Source organism: Mesocricetus auratus, unplaced genomic scaffold (assembly GCF_017639785.1).
Source record: "Mesocricetus auratus isolate SY011 unplaced genomic scaffold, BCM_Maur_2.0 Super-Scaffold_100007, whole genome shotgun sequence".
In the NCBI taxonomy this organism is placed as follows: Eukaryota; Metazoa; Chordata; class Mammalia; order Rodentia; family Cricetidae; genus Mesocricetus; species Mesocricetus auratus.
In genome coordinates this window covers 86,909,104-86,930,287 of record NW_024429191.1, presented here as the reverse complement: position 1 = coordinate 86,930,287, position 21,184 = coordinate 86,909,104, and the positions used below count along the sequence as shown (strand labels likewise).

Sequence of the window (21,184 nt, the reverse complement as noted above, 5' to 3'; positions counted from 1 at the left end):
GTATCATTTTGTGGTTTAGACCTATTACAAAGTGAAGTTTGTGAAGATAAATCTGTTAGCAATAAAGACTCATGCCAGCAAATCCCAGCCCATGAGGGACTGAGACAAAAGTGTAAAGCTGAAAGCTGGTCTGGACAACAGAAAGAAAAAAAGGTAAAAATCGGCTCTTTAACCAAGGAATCTTAGTGCTGAAGACTCTCCCATGCAGGGCGGCCCTTTCATGAGGTACAGCTTTTTTTTAAGATGTATTTACTTATTATATATACAGTGTGCTGCCTCATGTATGCCTGCATGTATGAAGAGGGCACCAGATCTCATTATGGATGGTTGTGAGGCACCACATGGTTGCTAGGAATTGAACTCAAGACCTTTGGAAAAGCAGCCAGTGCTCTTAACCACTGAGCCATTTTTCCAGTCCCAAGGCAAGGCTTCTCACATCATCAGCTGTTTCTCCTACTCTCCCCTGAGGAGGAAACACTAGGAAGCCACTGAGGAATGAGGGAGGGAAAGCCTATGCTGAAAACAAAGTATAAGACTTTCAACCAGTCGGGTGAGTTGCAGTCCTCCTCCAACCCAGCCTCCCTCGATGCAGACCAGACCAGTTTCTGAAGATTCTAGAATAAAATTTCTGATATACTTTTCAAAACCAAAGTAATTTAATTTGATCATATGTTAGATAGTGTTGAATAACTACACAGACTTTACTTTTAAAATTCTATCTAACAAAAAAAAAAACCCTAAGACCAGCATTTTTCAAAAATACCAGAAAACAAAAACATTCCATTCTGAGAGGTATCAAGTTCTCGAGGCTTGCTCACGCTGAATCATTGCTCAACTTCCCATGAAAAAGTATTGAGTCTATGTGAAAACTTTCCATGTTACCGTTGAGCAGTCTGGAGGGTATGCCACAGCATTCTCAACTAAGGACAGTTTAGACCTAAGGATGAACCAACTCTCCCATGCAGCGCTTCTGTCCTATAAACCCCTAGCCTCGCAACTGGCAGATGGATTCTCACTGCCCCTATGAGAACTACCAAGCCAGGTCCCCAGGGGTCTCTAGTGCAATGCCGCCAACCCGTTACTACATAATCTCATCTGGTGTGAAGATGCATCATGTTGCACTGCTGGTTCTTTGACACTATGACACACACTTTCACAGTGTGAAACGGTTTCTCACACTCAGGAACACGAGCCGGTACTTGAGCACTATCCTTAGGGACCTTTTATACGGTGAGTGCACCCATCAACTTGCATGAAAACACACCAAAAATGTGGTGCTGGGAAGTCCCCCCAAAATGACCCATTCACAACTGATAGCTAAAACCAGGCTACGGACCTCTTTCAGCATCGGGTGAGAAGTGCACTGGAGAAGCAACACTCCACTGCTCAGCTCCAGACATCCAAGAGTACCGCGGGTCCTGTAGCACTCTCGGCTCACGCTAATTGTACCAAGTAGGAAAACTTGAAAATACAGAAGCCACACACTAAGGAAGGGCTGAAACTCATTCGGGGTTTACAAACTGGAACTAAAGAAAAAGCTCTCCACCTAGTGGCAACTTTTTAAAATTGCAAAGCTACTTAAACTAGTTCTTAATATGAAACAAACAAAAAATGATGACGCCCATAGATGGTTTTAGTTACAGCAAGTCACAATGAAGTCACAGCTCTAAAGTTATGTCATGAAACAAATCTTAGCGGTGTATGTACGCAAAAATGATGGTTCCTATGGAAAGATCCCAAAATGTAACAAGGGAGAGATTTTGTGGTTCCCCTTGATAGACATTAGTCACTATTTCTAACAAGTTTTGGTTTACCTGAGAACACACTGCCAGAGTTTAACTAAATATTGCAAAGGGTCCAACCACTTATGGTTGGCACTAAGTGATACAACATAACAAACGAAACAAAACCAAACACCCTTGCCACTGTGCTACTTCCATTTTAATGTGTTAGCGCAGCAGGGAATGCCTCATGGGCCAAGTCTTAAAAGGCAGACTAGACTATTCTAAAGACAACAGACCCCAACTTTCTTCAGTTACTCAATTCTGAACCTATACAAAGTACACCTTACATAGCAGAACGCAGACTAATGCTGACTTCCTGCTAGTGAAGAGCCCAGTTATCAATACACTGAGTAACTCATTAGCCCACTCCTCAAACTTGAGGAGTGAACATTAGAAACAAGGCTTGATATGTGCAAGAGAAGCACATCTCTAAGTAGCTAAGTATAAACCAAACTCCTCTGATGCAGAAACCAAGCTTCCCAGCAAGTTGTGTGAAGTGACATGGCGCACTGGTCTTGTGAAAAGGAAACCAGGGCTTTAGACAGTCATCCTTCCACGAGCATTTTAACAAGACTCTGAGACTCACCCTTTGACAAACTGAACTGGAATGTATTAAAAATAAATACATTACTTTTTTCAAAACACTAATGCCAAAATTCACATTCACTCTTGCCCACTGAACTTTTGGGGAAGGACAGAGGAAGAAAAGGAGAAAAGGAAGAAAACTGATTCATTTAAGAATTTAAATTATTTAATCTTTTTTATTCTGTGACCTACCATTGAGACAGTCTGTAACAAAAGAAGAGCATGTATTAGGTTAGCACACGGTATATCAAACTAGTATCCAGGAAACAGCAACTGTCCCTTTGGCCATCTCCACTTTCTCAGTAGATCTGAATTCATCCACCCATCCAGAGATGATGGTGCCTAGAGTCCACAAAGACACAGTATGCCAACCATAACTTCTGACTGATATTTAAATTGCACAAAGATAAAGCTTGAAATGTGGTAATTTTTAAATTTAGACTTGAGAAGTCTAAGAGTAAAACCTACAAAAGGAAGTAACCAGCAAGCTAGCATTGAGTAGAGCTCTCTGGAAAGCAGAGCGTGTACCTCAGTATACAACAACAAAGGGATATATACACACAAAAATGCATCTTGTGGCATTCTACATCATTCACGTAAGTACATTTTTGGCATTTAAACAAATATCAAATTAAGCTTTAATCTAATAACATAATTTTTATTTTTTAAATATAAAAAAGATAGCCAAACACAAAGTACAGAAAACCCTCATTTAATATAGATTATGGGAGTTTTAGAAATAGCAACAAGGTAGCTTTCTACCCCACACTAAAACCTAAATGAAATTCCTTTCCCAAGTTAGTAACAACCTAAAAGCATTTCAACCCATCAAGAAAAAAAATCTGTCATAACCAATTGAAGTTAACTGGGAAAGGGTAGGAGGAGATTATTAATCAGAACCACTTACACACACATGGAAAATGCTTGCAGGCACTCCCAAATAGAACCTTACATTGTACATAAACCACAACATGCCTAGTTAGGAACTGTGAAATTTTGTTTAAAAAATAACAGTAATAAAAATAAACTGTTGGGTCATCATTGGAATAATAACACATAAGGCTGGAAAATACTGAAATACAGTTAAGACTCAAACACAAATTTACTAAAAAAAAAAAAAGAAAAAGAAAAGAAACATAAACACACACACAAACAGAAATCAATAAAGTTTACCAGAGAAATTCAAGGTTAGACAGGAAAAGGTAGGACTTTCAGCAGGATGGCCTTTCAGACCACATCCTATCCACCCTCGCTAACATAAACCGGGAAGAGACAACTGAAGAACAAAGCTTCCTGTCTCTGGACACCAGACCCCAACCACCTTCAGCAACACTGCCTCCATTTCCTTCTTTGGAGCTTGTTCTGTCTCTGTCTATTCTCCGTAAACCCAATCTCCTAGAATCAATAACCGAGGGCAGATCACACTAGTTAACGGCAGTTAACAAAGTGCAGACCTCAAATTCTCACTCACAGTTCTGCATCTCCTGATCAGTATTTGGCACCAGCTGGATTAGTTATCATTAGAACCTGTGAGCTGAGACAGATGTTAATTAAGTCACCACCCAGTACTGGCCATCTACAACTTGATTTCAAACTTAAAAGGCAGATATAGATAGCCACACCAAAATAATTCAGGGTTGGAGAAGAAACACTAGCAATGTACAAACAAAACCAGGCTGAGGGGGCTGAACTAGTTGTATCTGTCTGGTAATTAGCAAAACATGGGCATTTCCCACACTTAAACTAGCTGAATTACAAGCAGATCTCTTTCTACTGTACTAGAATTTTTCTATATCCATTCTTCTAATCCTTAAAAGTTAAAATCATTTATTCTATAAAGAAATACGGCAAACATGGCCACAGTCTAAATATGTCACTTGTGTCATATGGAAATGGAAATCTGTGTCACTTAAAACCCCCTGCACTGTTATTACATCATTACAGTAATTCACTGGTGCAGGACCGCCCTCACCAAAAAGTATGGCACTTGCTGCCCAGGTTGAACACTAGCACTGCACAGAGAGAAGCGGTAACAGCCAAGTCCATAGAACTCTCTATTTATTTGTGGTTGAGCATCCAGTCAATGCTCCAAATGAAAAAAAATGGTGCAATAAAGCAGCTTTTAGTATAAAGAGACAAGAAGCTGTGAAGCCAGTGGCCACGTGGCGCTGCAGATAGGGAGAGAGCAGTCTGCATGAGTGAAGCATGGACTGGGGAGAAGAGAGGCACAGGAGGCAGATCTCAGACGGACAGAGACACAAAGCTGTTGTACTGCTGGATGTTTCGCTTGAGGATATCAGAGCATGGGCCAAGGACACGTTCAAACCGGGGGCGGTCCAGCTTAACACACTTCAAAGGGCCACGCGCAACCACTGTGGCGGCCCGAGGACGATTCATCAACAGGGCAATTTCACCTGGAAAAGAGAAGAGCAACGACTAAGAGCAGACTGACAACTAATACTACACAAGTCATTTCCTTAAGGGCCCACTTCTGAGAAAGAGAGCAAAGATGTACTTTTCTACTAACTCAGTAGAGGCCACACAACAACTGCATGTTAAAAAATACTGCAAACTAATAAAGTCCCTATAGTTGGTCATTCATGCCTACAATTCAACACTCAAGGGATGAAGCAGACAGAAGGATGACTAGTAGTTAGAAGCTAGCCTCACTATACAATGAATTGCAGGCAGTCAAGGTCACATGAGACACAGGTGTGTGTTTATGGGTCCCCATGTCCATCTATTAACTGAGTAAAGTGCAATCTTATATATATATATATGTATATATATATACGTATATATACATATATATACATACACACATACACACATACACACACACATACATACATACATATATATGAGAGAGAGAGAGTTAAGAAATATAGTCAGGCATCATGACTATAATCCCAACACTTAGGAGGCTAAGGCAGCAGATCTGAAGAGGGCCAATCTGAGGCCTTATCTCAAAAACAAAAAAAGGCAGGGCATGGAAGTGCATACATTAAATCCCATGGGGAAGCCTAGTCTACAGGGTGAGTTCCAGGCCAGACTATACCTCAAAAATAAGTAAATAAATGAAAAAAAAATTAGAAGACCAATTATGGAAAACTACACTAAAAGATACTTAAACCATGTATCTGTTGTCAAGAAATTCAACATACCGAAATAATCAGAAGGCCCCAGCCGTCCCACTTCAACAAACTCTTCGTTTTCTGACCGACGCTGCAGCACAGCAGCCGTGCCCTGTAAGAATACCAGCATGAAGCTAAATGGATGCTTCCTAACCCAGAGGGAAACTGAAAGATCCCTATAACCTACAGAGGGTAAGGAAGGACTCCGCAGTTATTTCAACTCAAAGGTGACGGAGAAGTCAAGTCACCACCACCCTCCCATTCCACCCCATATGCCCTATGACCTCCATTTAACCTGCATCCCGCTACCCAGGTTCTCACCAAGCTCAAGCACTTAAAAAGGAGTTTAGAGTCAGGTTAGTAACCTTCATGTAAAGTCCAAGCTTGCTTCGTCTTTCTAAAATGTTAGTAAGACTATCGCATTCAGAGTTCACATTTCTATGGCTGAATTTGCAGTGGGACGGGTTCAGTCTCTGAAGATGCCATTGGACCTGCTTAGCAAGCAGGATTATAGGTGGACGTTTCAGATAAGATAGTAACTTTTAGAATTGTAATTCATCACCCAATAGACTAAGCAATCATATCATATTACAGTTGAGGGGTTTTCAAGAATGGTAATATCACCAATCACGTATAGTGTCCTTCCAGAATTCTGATTCAAATTCTTTTAAAACTGTAGCAGTCTACACGCAAAGCTGTATTCTGAAGATAATTTTTAAATAAAATTGTCAGGTAACCCTAAAACTAAAGCTACAAATCAGATCAGCTGCACCCCCTCTAGGTGAACAACTCTATAACGGGAGTCAAATGCAGAATTCTTGACCTCTAAAATAATGAAGAACTCGTCCCCTGGTTCTCCCTGCACCACGATCTTCTGTCCATCTTCAAACTGGACAGGCTCCAATGCATCAGCCACTGTGAGACGCTCCCACTTGTCCAGAGACTCTGAAAGATAAGAATCCAAAGGCTTTCTCTATGGATTTGGTATTGCTGAAAAATATTAAAACGTAAGCAAAGTCAAATTACAGACAACCAAACAGCATCTCGATGCAACATCCCAGCAAGACTTCTAGGTACATGGCGACAGCACCTGTCTTCAGTTGCTGCTGGTCTCAGCAGGACTTGCCTATGACTGCAGACAGTCCTCAGAGCCTTCTTTAACTCTGCTTACTTATATCAACTGCATCTCATGGCAAAGGGCTAAGAAAATGCAATTCTGAACATCAGCAGCAAGTAAAGCAAACCAAAGTAATAGCTTTCCCTCACACTAGTCCCAAGGCTCTCCATTTAACCCCTCAACTCAATATACCTTGGAATAACAAGGCTCTCCATTTAACCCCTCAACTCAATATACCTTGGAATAACAAGGAGCTAGAAAGGAACTTTTGTTCCCACAGACCCAACTAATGTTCAAAAACACTAGCACAAAAGACAAATAAGGCAAGAAAGTCAAATCACTGTAACAAAACAGCAGACTGTCACCTGGGAAAAATGACTACCCATACCCCACACAGTTTTAACATCTCCCAATCTATGTAAGGAAATCTATAGAAGAATGTCCAATTAATCTGCTCACTTTAAATTTCAACAGGTCTGAATCTTTTCAAAAGAGGCCAACGAAGATATCTAACTTTTCTCAGACAAAACCCATGTGTACGACCAACAGGGATAAATGTAATGTCCCCAGCATGTTTAGGACACTGAGAGAGAGCTCCCTGCTCCTGTAAGAGGAACAAGCAGCATCTACACTGCCAGAAGGCTTTTCCCAAGGCTAATTACAGGGTCTGTCATGTATTAGCAAATTAAACGAATACATGTTAAAATTACTACGAACTTTGCCAAACTTTCAACACTGTCAAAATTTTGTATGACCATGATTGGCAAAAGTAAGCAATAACATGTATGAAAACACAAATAAATGAGCCAGGAGACTTATGTCATGTGAAAAGTTATGCCAAGTATCACAAATGCTCTAATTTATCAGTTCTTCATACAATTTTACAAAACTCACCTAAAATAGACACTTTAGTAAGGAATTCTTCATACATCTTCCTCTTTCTCAGAGTGCTTCCCTATTAAAAAGAGATATAATTATCACACAATGCTACAGAATAATTTAATTTACACTTTAAACTGAAAAACAGGAATAAATACAAAGCCTGCTGCTGTTGCCTGACTCCTAACCATTTTTCTTTGAACTTAAGTGTGAGCTACTACTATGCAGCTCTGTTAGGACCCTCAAGAGCAGGTGTGCAGCCCAAGGGAGGACACAGTTCTAGCAAATAGAGAAATGCCAAGCAGCTCTCTAAAAAGCAACTAAGCGGCTAATGCATGAATGAGCTTGAGACTTCAACAGTGTAGCTGACTATCTCCTTCCCCACAAGCTGTGAGCAGAGAACAGACTACTGCCAGTTACAGTGAGGACAGGCCCACCCCAGTACTACTACATCTACCTGTGGAAGTGTATATGTACACACGTGTGCATTTTACACACACCATCTGTCCTACATAGACACAGGTTCCACATCTGCAGTCAATTACACACAGAAATGTTTATGGGGGGGTGTAACATACTTGTTCAACATACAGACTTTCTTCTTGTTTCCTACAGAGTGTATGGACAATCTATTAAACAATGTTTACTATGCTTTCAATATTGCAGCTAAGCTAGTAATGTTTAGAGAATACAGAATATGTACACAGGTTATGTGCAAACACTATGTCATTTTAGACAAGGGACTTGAACATTCATGAATTTTGGTGCACACAGAATAGAAAACCAGAAAACAAAAAACAAACTGCAACTAAGGAGCTAACGAAAACAGACAGTAGCCAAGGGAGGAAGAGACATTTTTCCTCAGGGGTGTGGCTGCTGGAAGGCTGCCCATGCACCACTGTGAATTCAAGCAGCACTAAAGAAACTCGGCAGGATATATATACATATGTACACACAGGTTCACAGAGGTGAGAGAGGGACAAGATTCCCTCTGTCTCAGATCCAGGGGTGTGAAATTGTCAAGGAGTAAGTAAAAATATTACTTTAAACAAAAAAGAAATCCACAAAAACGTCAAAGCATGTAAGACGGTTTGTGCACATGAGTGCAGTGCCTATGCAGTCTATAAGAGGGCATCAGAGCCCCTGGAGCTGGAGTTACAGGTGGTGGTGAGCTGCCTGGTGTATGAAATCAAACTTGGGCCTGCTGCAACAACAGTACACTCTTAAATCTCTGCAGCCCCAGACTATGCCTCTTCCAGCAGCCTATGGACACCAGAAAAACGTAAACAAACCATTCAGGATGGTTAGGACTCTTCACTGGGCTAAAAACCCCTAAAGCTCCTCTGTAAGATTATCACAGTTTCTCAAGGAGTCTCACTGTGAGCAGAATGCCTCCATGGTCTTATTGCTTTGATAATTCCTCTAAGAAGGCAGCATGAGTTTATCATGATACCCCCGTTTCAGTTGAGAGAAGATGATTACTTCTGGATGGCTTTGAATGACTGTATGCACTTAAAACCAATCCCGTGGGCAATCTACAGTGGGTGAGATTAAGTAAGACTCACCCACTAGCAGACAGACCGTTAAGATGAGCCGACCCCCATCTACACACATTTCTCTGGTTACTCCTGACCTAACTTGTGTTGTACTAACCCTATCTCAAGCAATATAATATTAACCCGAACCTAATGCAAACTATTCAAACCATTAAGTGATAACAGTGAGGATCGGAATTCTAAAGCACATGCTAAAAACCCATAGCCTATTACCATGAGGATTCTCCGGTAGCTGTCTCGGTCGATGCCCCACAGCTTCACATTTGTCTTCGCTTTAACAGTGGCTGCTCTAGGTGTTCCATAAATCAAAGCCAGCTCTCCAAAGCTCCCTCCTTCCCCAACACTGGTTGCCCATTCATTATTGACATAAACCTAAAATAAAAATGACATCAAAGAAGCGTTTCTATCTACATATACAACTGTGCAAATCCTCAGACTTTCCAAAGGAAGAATTCTGAACCTGTTTCAGCATACACACTACATCTGCAGAACAGAGCAGAGCAAAACCACTGGCAATTGGCAGGCTACATGCTCTGATAAAGGTGCCCTAGCGGGACACTGAGAACAAATGTTCAGACAGGCGTTAATATTGAATGACATACATTTACAGAATGCTGTGCTGGGCGCTTTATGTGTCACTGAATAATCCTAAGAGACTGAGGTGATTTTTATCCTCATTTCACTGCTTAAAAAAAAAAACAAAACAAAACAAATTTTAAAAGCTGCACTATTCCTTAGTGGAGCCCTGAGCTCTCTTACACCATAGAATACACGCATTTTCCAACTGGTACCCCAGTGAAAGTAGTGAACAGTGTGTATAGGTAGGCAAGCCACCTTTAAAAAGTTTGCGTCATGAAAATACGTGGCAAATGTTAAGGGAATTGACTTATCTAGGCTATCATCATCTGCCCTTGTAAACACTATGCTTATTGCTTAGAAATTAAAAGTTAAAGTCAAGATTATCAACACATTTTTGCTATTATTAAATCTTACATCCATTTCTCCTTGATCAATCACGTAGAAGTTATCCCCTTCATCACCTGGTAGACAGTAGAAAGTCAGATCATTAACAAAACAATCAAATTAACATAAGAGAGCAAACTCGTGGGTAGATGCTAAATGACTGAACTAGAGAAAAATGAGCAAGGTTTTTTCAAAAGACTGACATGACATTAATCATTCCTTCTGGTCATCTCACAGTATCTTTTAAAACTGTACTTTAATAAAGCCACTTATGGGACCCATGAGACAATTCAGTGTGTAAACCCTACTGCCAAGTCTGACAAGCCGAGTTTGATTTCTGGGGCCCACGTGGAGGAAGCAGAAACCAATCCCTGCAAGGTGTCTTCCCAACTCCACAAACCAGTGCTGCAGCACACACATGCACATGTGCGCACACATATACACAAAACAAGTCAGTAAGGCGTAATCTTAAAAATGTTAAGGCACTTACATATAGAAAGTTAACTGCTATGGAATGTGCAAACACAACAAAAACTCAACAGTTAATAACAAAAGGCTAGGCTGCCATAAAATAGGGAAATATTTGACTTTATGAAGATTCATGTTAGTCTACATGGGCAAAAATGGTTAAATTCTAAATGAGGCACAGAACCAAATAACAGATGGGCTATATGATGCAAAAATGTGGGTTGGTTTTGCTTGTTTATCTGATCTTAAAATCAATAAAAAGGACATGTGACTTATGGTTCTGAAATGCTATACAATATCCAATGACAACATAGGCATTCCCTTCAATGGTAAAGTTACCAAAAATACTAATCCCATAGAGAAAGTGTTCCTTTTAACTTAGAGAACTGTTTAAAAAAGAAGAAAATACTAAGACCTACAAACAGACTCCAATAAAGTTTTTAAAAGCACACTCATCTCACCTCCCTTCCTATAACCACAATGCACACACACAGCAGCCCTTACCTTGCTGAATAACCGTCTCTCCAGCAATAAAGGAGACTGGGAACATGGCATCAAAAATGTCACTGCAGGACAGAGGAGGCCTGGGTTAGACTTTGCAGGTCTCTTCTTCAGATTTCAAACAACCTTAGCATTAAAGCTCTCAGATTCTGCTGTGTCACTTGGTACACAACTAAGAGTCTAGAACTTGCAATAGTAACTAAAGTTTGGCGCCACAACCTCATTGGAGAAACCGTAAAAAGTACCTGCACCTACCTTCTTTCATTATCATCAAGGTGTGAAAACAGCACATTCTTTTCGATGGCTTTGGCTAAAGCAGCCATTGTCTTATAATCTTTGGGTATAACCTAGAAAAATATTAAAGGCCAAATGACAACTGAGAAACCAAAGACATTTCATGTTTGCATCTTGCATTTCAATTAAATGCCATGCCACATAATGGTATTTAAACAAAGCTATTTTGAGTTAAATATTTTCACTACATACACCTGTATGATTCACAAAGTCCTCAACAAATACTGATTAATCCCCCTTGCCTAGAGCTAAGCTTACACTCAAACGTCAGTACTCGATTCCAAGTTAACAAGTAAACCCAAAACACCTAGACCAAGATCATCACTCGGAGGCAAAGCTAAGCATTTTTTTAACAGTCATTTTGCAAACTGTGATCATACAGTATTGTTCAGTTCACAAGCATCAAGTGCCTGGGGCCTATTTCCCCCATAAGTTAAACCTAACTCTATGTTAGCAGGCTCTGAGGAAGACTGGACCAGGATGAATGCAACTTGTAGGATAAAGATTAACAGCCAAACCAGGTCGTGACCCTAAAGGGGTCAAGACTGGGCTGGTGAAACCCACAGAAAAAGCTGACCTGAACAAGGGGGAGCTCTTGGGCCCCCGCTGGATGGCTGGGAGACCAGCATGGGACTGATCCAGACCCCCTGAATGTGGGTGTCATCAAGGAGGCCTGGACAATCTCTGGGGCCTTGGGCAGTGGATTAGTGCTTGTTCCAGGCATACAGATAGACATTGGGTGCCCCTCCCACAGTGAGGGATGTTCTCTCAGCCTGATCTCTTGGGGAAGGACCTGGGCCCTACCCTGGACAAAACGGCAGAATCTAGGGATCCCCCATGGACGGTCTCACCCTCCCTGGGGAATGGAGTGAGGATTAGGTGGGGGCCAGGGCGAGCTGGTGGGGGCGGAGGGGAGGGAGAGGGAGCTGGGATTGACATGTGAAGCGAGCTTGAAATTTAAAAAAAGACCCCCCAAAAAAAAAGTCAAGCCAGGTGACCCATATCTTTAATCCGAGCACTTGGGGAGGCAGAGGCAGGTGGATCTTTTTTGAGTTCCAGGCCATCCTGGTCTACAGAGAGAGTTCCAGCATGGCCAGGGCTATATAGAAAAGTCCTGTCTTGAAAAATCAAAAAGATTAAAAAACAAAACATGAATTATATGGTGTCAAGAGGCTGACAGCTGTCAACTATGATAAAAAGGAATGCTGCTGCACAAGAACATGCAAACCAATAAGGCCTAAATGCAATTAATTACTGGTTTATAAGCACTACTTTCTCTCGAGGAGCTAATACGTCAGTTATCAAGGCTAACAAGTGAGCCTTTGCCTTTCTTTGAAATAGAACATGTGCCCATCAAAGGAATACAGCTGGCTACAAGGTGAGCCTCAGAAACACTTCCCGACACTTGGACATCAAAACTACCTTCCTAACGTAGGACGCAGCATCCTCCTCCGTGTAAACTTCAGCACTGATAGCACCGCGGCGCCTCCGGCCCTTCACCACTGGGTTGGGAGGAGGAGGAGAGATTTCGTCCTCCCTGGAGTCGGTACGAGCGCCGCTTTTCTGTTGACACTGAATCTGTTTTGCCTCCTCCTGAAAGAAAGTTCTTTTTCAGAATCTGAAAGTTACTCTCAAATTCCAGTGACAGTTCAGCTCACTTCAAACCTATTCCAATGCCAACATAAGGAGAACAAATCAGTTCCAAATTGGGGGGGGGGGGTACACAACAAAATAAAATCCTAGAAAAATCATAGGTACTCAGGGTGGTACAGCACACTTTATTAGTGGCAATGCCATCAGAGCTTCTTGAGCCAAGTCACATGAAAAGTGACATCAAGGATTTCTTATCTATTCAACCTCTCACTAAAAAAATTCCTGGGCCTGAAGGGAATAAAATAAGAATGTTATCTTCTATTTCTTCACTCATTTCAACCATTCTTTGGCTCTTCAAAACATCTTTCAAATTCAAATTAACTCAGCAGTATGCAAATTATTTAGAATAAAAGTGACCAAAAACAAACAAACAAACAAAAAATTAAAATACTCATGTCTTATCTCCTATATAGTGTAGCCCTGCCTCTTGCAAACAGATCAATTCAAGGACTCTCCACATCTCAAAAGAAGGTAGAAAGTGTGACTACCAAGGGGAATAACAGAGTTCCTGTCTACTAGTGTACTGTAATCAAGAAGGCCTTCTAGTTCTTCAGAGTGAAGTTATCAACCCAGGGAGAAAAAAACACAACAAGAAAAACAAAACTCACTGCATATCCACGTGTGTATTTAACTGTAAGCACATTTACTCCTTAACTTTGTAGTCTAGTTAGTAATCCTGCCTCTAGAAATCTTAAATAAGATTATGTGTGAAATGACATCAATACAGCAACCTTTCTTTTGCTTAGTTTTCTGGGGTTTTTAATTTTTTTTCAAAATAAAATATTGGAAACAACCAAAATGAAGATCAGTAACAATGGTTACACTGTACTCCTACAACAGGGTATCACCCCTGTGTTAGCCAGTGAGTCAGCTCCAGCAGTAAAGTGCTTGCACAAACTTGAGGACCTGAGTTCCACCCTCTACATCCACTTGAAAACAAACTTGTAACCCCAGCACTAGGGAGGCAACAGTATCATCTCACTGAAGATCCAGGCCGAGGTGAGACCTGTCTCAAAAATACAAGGTGGGTGGCTAATAAGGAATGTCTTCTGTCCTCCACACACTAACCTACATGAACACATATAAACACATACACACAAGGAAAAAAAATAAACTCTTAAAAATGAATGTATCTGTAAACGCCCACAGACTACCTCCAGAACACGGCTACATGCATAAACCCTTTTATATTGGCACAATTTCAGTCTATGACTCATTTAAAACTTTGTGTATTTTAGAAAATTCACTCATTTCATTCAGGTAGTCCTAGTAACTATTAAGACCCTTCTATTCCATATTAACACAGAACTACAAAACTCACCTAAGTTCAAAGTGCAAAAGCATTAAAAAAAATATTCTACCCCTCAAACTATTCATTGCCATTTCAGAAAATTTCCATTTAAAAATTCACAAATGAGGGGCTGGGGAGACGGCTCGGTTGGTAAAGGGCCTACCACTCCAGCAAGAGGACCTGAGTTCAGACCCCCAGAACCCAAGCAAAAGCTGAGTGTGGGTACACACATCTTAGCAGACGGACAGTCCCTTTAGTATTTGGATCAGCCAGTCTAGACAGCTAACCAATGAGTGAACTCCAAATTCAGTGAGCGATCCTGCTCCAAAAGATAGAGAGCACCTGACAGCAATCTCTGACCTCTACATGCATGCATATACGTGTGCACCCACCAACATGCACCACACACACAAACACACACAACACACCTCACAAATAAAGGATAATTTGAAACTGTATTCTAGTTAACCAAATTTTAAAGGTAATTCTGAAGTTAACAAAAACATTCTGATTTTTAAGTCTTGTGGATTCCAGTGAATCTATGAAACAGCAATCTGAATATAACCTAATCTCAATGACTCAGAAACATGACTGAGATCACCAACCTCTAGTGCAAAGACACATTTTTATATCCGTACTCTGCTACTGTCAGTCAGCTGTGAGTCTCCCTCTTAGCTCTGAATCTATTTGCTAGCTAGTAATAATACTGACTCCTCTGCATATGCTCTGCACTAAACTGAGCTTAAAACTCTCAACTCTTAGGTTCAGATTCTGTTTCTCCCCTGCCCTTGTCATCCTCCTTTGTAGACAAGCTTCCCACACCAATGACGTGAGGCTTGGGCACATGACTTGCTTGGGCCACAGAATGTTAAGTGGACTCGTCATACCAAACACTATTGTGGTCTGCCTCTAGTGGCCTTGGATTTGTTCTTTCTCTGAGATCAACAAGCTCTAGATAATGACTGCTCTTTCCACGAAGATGCAGAACGAGACACATGAAGACAAGACAGGCACATGACCAAGAAATACACTGAAATTCCAGGGTTACATGTTATTGCTGCAAAACCTAACTCCTGGGATAACAGCTATGATTTAACTTCCTTTAGATTCAATTGCTGCCTCAGCAATATGGTATCAATACCCTACCTTCCACATCTGAAGTAATGGAAAAGAGATAGGAGAGTATGAGAGAGTATGAGAGAGAGAGAGAGAGAGAGAGAGAGAGAGAGAGAGAGAGAGAGAGAGAGAGAGAGAGAGAGAATATGTTGCTTCACACTGTATTTAGCACACAGGAGACACACAACAGTAGTAGATACAACTCTTTTCTTATCCACCAGACAGGCAAGGTCCTGGTAAATACAGGCGTAAGAGGACTCAAGTTCCAGGTACAATGGTCTGAACTAAAATGTAGCTGTCTCCATTGACCAACTCTATTCTTTTTGTGTGCTTCTTCTGAGGTCATTGAAAGTTCCAGAAATACAACCCCTAGTTAACGGGGAAGGAGATGGTAACAATGTGAATTTATTTTCTGACGTAAAAATTAACACACAACATATGAAATGATGGCTTTGTTTAAAGGGCAAAAATCTAGCTAACTAAAAATCCAAGTGGAATATTACATATATTCAACTCCAGCAAGTCAACAAAGAACCTCAACATACAAGAAAGGCATTTTATTATGCAACTTTTTCTGGGGGGACAAGGGAGGTCTGTGAACATTAATTCTAAACTCTCACCCTCGGAGAAACTACAATAACGATTATTTGTTGCTTTCCACGTTCGCTAGTCCTTAAACACTCCTGTGGTAAATACAGGCTTTGACATTGGTGTCTCACACTCAACACTCCCTATAAAAAGATAGGCACTTAATGTCTCACCAACTTAATCCTCTCATTTGATTTCTACTGATGGCCAAAGAACAGGGATCGCCTTACCGTGACCCATTTCAGACCAGATCTCCAGGAACATGCTTGATTTCAAAACAGAGTATGTCCATTATTTAGCGATTGCTTAAGTAAGATAAAGCCAGCGTTTCTACTACAGATCCAAGGTGGCAAGACTATTTAGCAGTTTTCTTTTCTTCTAGTTAGTCTAATCATTCTAATCACCAACAGTTTAAAGGTTTCCAAAGAAACAGTGTAAAATACCTGCTTACTGATACTCAAATACTGTTTTAGAATCTTCATATACATATTCTTTCATGTAAACACTTGGATAGTAAGAAACTGCCCAAACAAATATGAATATACATATTTTACAGCTATTTCTACTGTAAAATTAGGTACTAAACTTGTTATCAGAGAGATGAGCCCCAGCAGTCTGAACCTCCAATGATTTACAGAAGCAAATCATATTCACTACTTAACACACTGGGTGAAGCAAACTTTTGCACTCATCATTTCTTGAGGACAGTACATAGAAGCATCATCCTAGATGCAAAATTCTAATTCTGTTTAGAAATGTAGATCCTGGAGGCTGGAGAGTAGGTACCTGGAACTCAGGTTCAGTTCCCAGAGCCCACACAGTGGCTCACAGTCATCCAGAACTCTAGCTCCAAGAGATCTGACACCGTCTTCCGACCTCTGTGGGCACCAGACGAGCATATGGTGCACATATATTCATGCAGGCAAAACACTCATACACATAAAAATAAGTACATCTGTGTGTCTGAGGGTCACATTGACTCACACAAAATACAGGTGTAACAGCAATTGCACATTTTCTGGCAAACAAGTACTAACCAAAATTATGAACGCAGTAAAAATGTGGCTACCATCAATCTCCTATCTTCCCATTATACAGTGAATTCTCTATCAAACAGTAAAACAAGAGTTCAGAATTGATTTTGATTATACCACCCCAAGCTAGATGCAGATGTATGACTACAGTTTTAAAGGTGGGATAAATAAAAGCTCACCTGCTTCCTTGGAGAAGAGCACTAACGGCTTTTAACTATTGCTCAATTCATACACCTGTCATACTCCGTTTGATTGACTGTTACAGTCGATTTTAAATAGTATTTAAAATAGTCAAAACCAAACGTTTGGAAACCCTTTAAAAGCCAAACAAATGGCATCGATTCACTTTCTGATAGATTCTGATTAAAATTACTGCATGCTAATCTGAATTTCCATTAGGCTTCTTATTTGGTCAGAATTCCTCTTCTCCACAAGGCACAAACAAGCAGAAGCATTAACCCTAACAACAACTGTCATGGCCATGGAAGACCTCCCCTCACTTATGTTTACCTTCTCCAGCCTCTCAAAGTATTCCCGAAGGAATGCCATGGGTCTCTCGGGTCGAGCGGTGCACAGCTGCACAATAGAGTCCTTTAGCAGGGCCTGGATGTTGTGTTTCTGGACATAGATCTCACATTCCCGGAGACTCCTCTCTTCCTCACTGGCGGTAGTACTGCCAGACGCCATGGCTCTCTAGGAGAAAAAAAGCATCGGCGTGCTGGGTCAGCTATAAAGTACAACACAAATTTGGTCTGTGACTTATTAAATTCACTGAACAACAGATTCATAAAATTCTTTTCCCTGCTCAAAAGAATTTGTGTTAAGAGGAGGTAGGGGCTGGGATATAAAATACATACAGAATTTGAATTCTTCAAAAATAAATGCTTCATTTAATTTCTACTGTTCAATCTGAGCTCAGGACCACAGTCAGAGAAGACCCTTAGCTTCTGGAAGGAAGCACGAGCCAGTATGCCCTGCTGAGCAAGCGAGCCAATGCTGAGGACTCAGGCCTTAAGGGAATTTCATTCAGTAATCTTGCAAAAGACATCATGGTGACGTGGGAAGTGTGTAAATGGTAAACAGGACAGAGAATTACAAGGGCACCCAGGGCGGCTCTAAGTGAAAGCACAGGCACCAGGAAGAACACCTGACATTCCCCTGTGTGCACCACCATCCCAGGAGCACAGTAACGCCACGGAGCAAACCACCAGGGCAGAGGAGCTGATTAGCCAAGTATTAGCGCAATCAACTCTTCTGAAACACAAAAGGAGCCTCAGGTGCCTTTTCTCGGCAATCTCATTCCACTGTCTTTTACTAACTCCAGTCCTAGATGGAAAGAGTTGAAAAGGTTGTAGTACAGGAAAACGAACTCTATCAAGCAAACTAAGATCTTCTTCATCTGGGCAGGAATATGTTAAAAAAAATACATGGGGTAAAGCTTACAGGGTGACTCAATAGATAAAACTACGTTCAAACTACGTTAATGTCAAATAGAAACGCAATAACGGGCAGCCGAGCTGCCACAGAACTAAAAGCTTGGTATTTTAACAGTCATTCAGTTTTCCTCCTAACTCCTAATTACTAAGCACTTGAGATTAAAAGAGGACTCCCTCTCCACGCTGCAAACCAGGTCCACACTGGCCACTTTTCAAAGTATATTGCTCTCAGAGCCAAGTAAAAATGTGACTTTAAAACAAATGCCAGGATAAAGAACTATTTCAAAGTGTTATCGTTTTGTTTTGACAACTTTCAAAATAAAGGTCAATAACAAGCAATTAACAGACCAGGAGAAAGTTCGTGGCTCCGTGACAAGCACACAAATTAGAAACCCCAAAGAGACAGGCACGCAGTTCTTTTAGAATAAATTCTAGAGTTTTACTATGAGATAACATTTGTTTTTGCCATGCTTCCAGGTCAGACACCATATGAAACAAAGAATCCACGTCAGTGGAATTTTCTCCTTTTCAAGTACTGACGGCCACCAGGAACGTGGATAGAACAAATCTTTTATGCTTTCACGCATGTCGGAACATGTGTATTTAACTGACCAGAGAAACCGTTCTCACGTCTGGTCTCTGGCTGGTACAGATGGCTCAACTGGGCCTAAGAAGTGGAAAACAGCTGATGCATAACAAGCACCACAACGGCAGCTCTGGTAAAGGTAATACAAAGGCTGCCAACTTACTGCAGTCAGCATGGGAAAGCCCAATCATCTCGTTTTATGGCCTCGATGTTTTTAATCGGGTATGTCCTCATGCCACATTTGTGCTTATTTTCCAAAGCCCAACAGGGCTTAGCCTCCCTCCAAAACAAAACACTCTAAAGCCTGTGATCACAGCCCGGTCTATTCATGAGGGCGGACTCTAGAGGCAATTCGCCTCTGATGAAACTCTGCTTTCGGGAGGACTACGTTGGAAGACATATTTAAAACGCTTTGAGAGCCTGTTGCTGACACGGCCCTCACACACCCCCACCCCCAAGGATGCCAAGTACCACTAACGCGGCCCAGGGGGTCATCATCTAGTCCGAGCTTTCCTTTCTCTGCTCGAGAAGCCCATCTACCGAAGCTCCCTCGAGTCGCCAGCTGTCCCCCACGCCCGTACCGAGCTGCAGGGGTTAACAGGCGCCGCGTATTTTCATGAGGGAGGACAGCTAGGCGCCCTTCACTTCCCTCCGGCCACGGTCATGACCACTGGGTGCAGAAGGACGACCCCCATCATCCCTCACCGGGCCGGAGGCCTCAGACGCTGAGCAGGAGGCCTGGGAAAGCCGGGGTGGGCGGCGAGGGGACGGGGGTTGGAAATCGGGAAAGGAGAAGTGGGAAGGGGACAAAGGGAAACGGAGCCAGGCTGAAATCACCGAGGGGAGAGGGAGGGGTGGAGGGAGACGAGCCGGCGGAGGGGAGGGGAAACCGGGCGCAGAAATGGCCGGGGTGGGGAGATGGGAAGACTACAGCCGAGTATCAAGACCAGACAGAAGAGCCATGGCGGATTCCGGTTTAAAAAAAAAAATCGAGCTGTTGTCCTTCAGGAAGTGGGGGAGGGAGGACGAGCGCGGAGGCCGCGGCGCGCGGGGGCGGAGGCGGCCGGGGAGCCGAGGGAGGCCCGAAGGCCGCGCAGGGCTGGGGACACGGAGACGCGAAGGCCGCGGGGTGGAGGGGGGCGGCACGGTGGCGGAGAGGGACACGAGCGGCCTAGGGCCCCGGGAGGAGGGGTGCAGGTGCGACCCGGGTGTGCGAGGCCGGCGCCAGGCGCCGCTTCGGCCGCCTTGGAGGCGCAGGGGGTGCGGCCGTCCCCCCGCAGCGCGCTCCCCGGGGCGCCATCTTGGCTCGCTCCCGCGCCCCCAGGAGCGCGCGGCGGGGGCACCGCGGCCGGTGGCTCCCCGGGGCAGCCCCGGCAGATCCGCACTCACCTGCGGACGGGCGGCGGCGCGGGCGGGATCTGCACGGGGCGAGGCTGCCGGGGTGCCGGGGCGTCCTCGGGGTTCAGCTCGCAGCCTCAACCCCTCTCTCAGCGATAGCGGCTCCGCGACGGCTCCACCGGAAACGAGCCGACCGCGGCCAATCAGAGCCCGGCTGCTGACGTCAATGCGCCTCGCTCTGGCCAGAGCGGTTGCCTTGGCAACCTTAAAGGTGAAGACGCCTGGGTTCCTCCTCTCCCCACCCCACCCCCCAGCCGGTCGCCTTCGGGCTAGAAGCGTTCTCGGGCAGCGCCTCCACCCGTCTTATCTCGTCGCGTTGGCACAGCCCCTTCCTCGCTCCCGTCTTTGCCTTCTCTTCCCGCTAACCTAGTTTCTGTCTCCTGTCACCCGCCCCATCCTTACCTGTCTCTAGGTGTCTGGGGTGGGGCGGGGGCGTCCTCTAGATTCTTCTGCTCTTGGGCGCTCTCTGCGTCTCTCCTCCTCGGTTCCTCCCGGGGTTGTCACGTCTGCCTCCCTCCACGCCTCTGCCTTTTCTCCCTCCCTTCAACCCCTCCTCCGGCTGACCCACGTGGGACTTTTCGGTGACAGGTGGGCGACTCCGCCCTGGGTCCTGTGGGGACGGGGGACGGGGGGTGAAGGACGCCGGGCGGCGGGGAGGTTCCTGCTGTTTTGCAGGTCCTAGAGGAGGCGGGGGCCCTGGCGGATCTGCCACAGCTGAGCGCAAGCGGATGCTGGGATGCTCGTGATGGACAGACTGCGCATCCTGAGTAGGGCCTGCGATACCCGGGGCTCCAGACTCTG

The 21,184-nt window shown here is 43.3% G+C and overlaps 1 protein-coding gene across 3 annotated transcripts; it reads right to left on the bottom strand.

Moving 5' to 3' along the window:
- Positions 1-2,525: 2,525 nt before the first annotated feature.
- On the bottom strand, positions 2,526-20,925 carry Prkar1a (protein kinase cAMP-dependent type I regulatory subunit alpha). 3 transcript variants are annotated; one of them, XM_013113372.3, is made up of 11 exons: positions 20,786-20,925; positions 17,474-17,656; positions 12,704-12,874; positions 11,243-11,334; positions 10,991-11,052; positions 10,049-10,095; positions 9,269-9,427; positions 7,515-7,575; positions 6,327-6,448; positions 5,534-5,615; positions 2,526-4,783 (listed from the first exon to the last, which is right to left on the bottom strand). In XM_013113372.3, the coding sequence occupies exons 2-11, from the start codon at positions 17,648-17,650 to the stop codon at positions 4,611-4,613; spliced, it is 1,146 nt and encodes a 381-aa protein (XP_012968826.1). In that variant the 5' UTR covers positions 17,651-17,656; positions 20,786-20,925; the 3' UTR covers positions 2,526-4,610. The 3 variants fall into 3 exon arrangements, with proteins under 3 accessions (XP_012968826.1, XP_005070032.1, XP_040605937.1); XM_005069975.4 differs by lacking the exon at positions 20,786-20,925 and adding an exon at positions 20,375-20,508; XM_040750003.1 differs by lacking the exon at positions 20,786-20,925 and adding an exon at positions 19,567-19,918.
- Between the last annotated feature and the right edge of the window lie 259 nt (positions 20,926-21,184).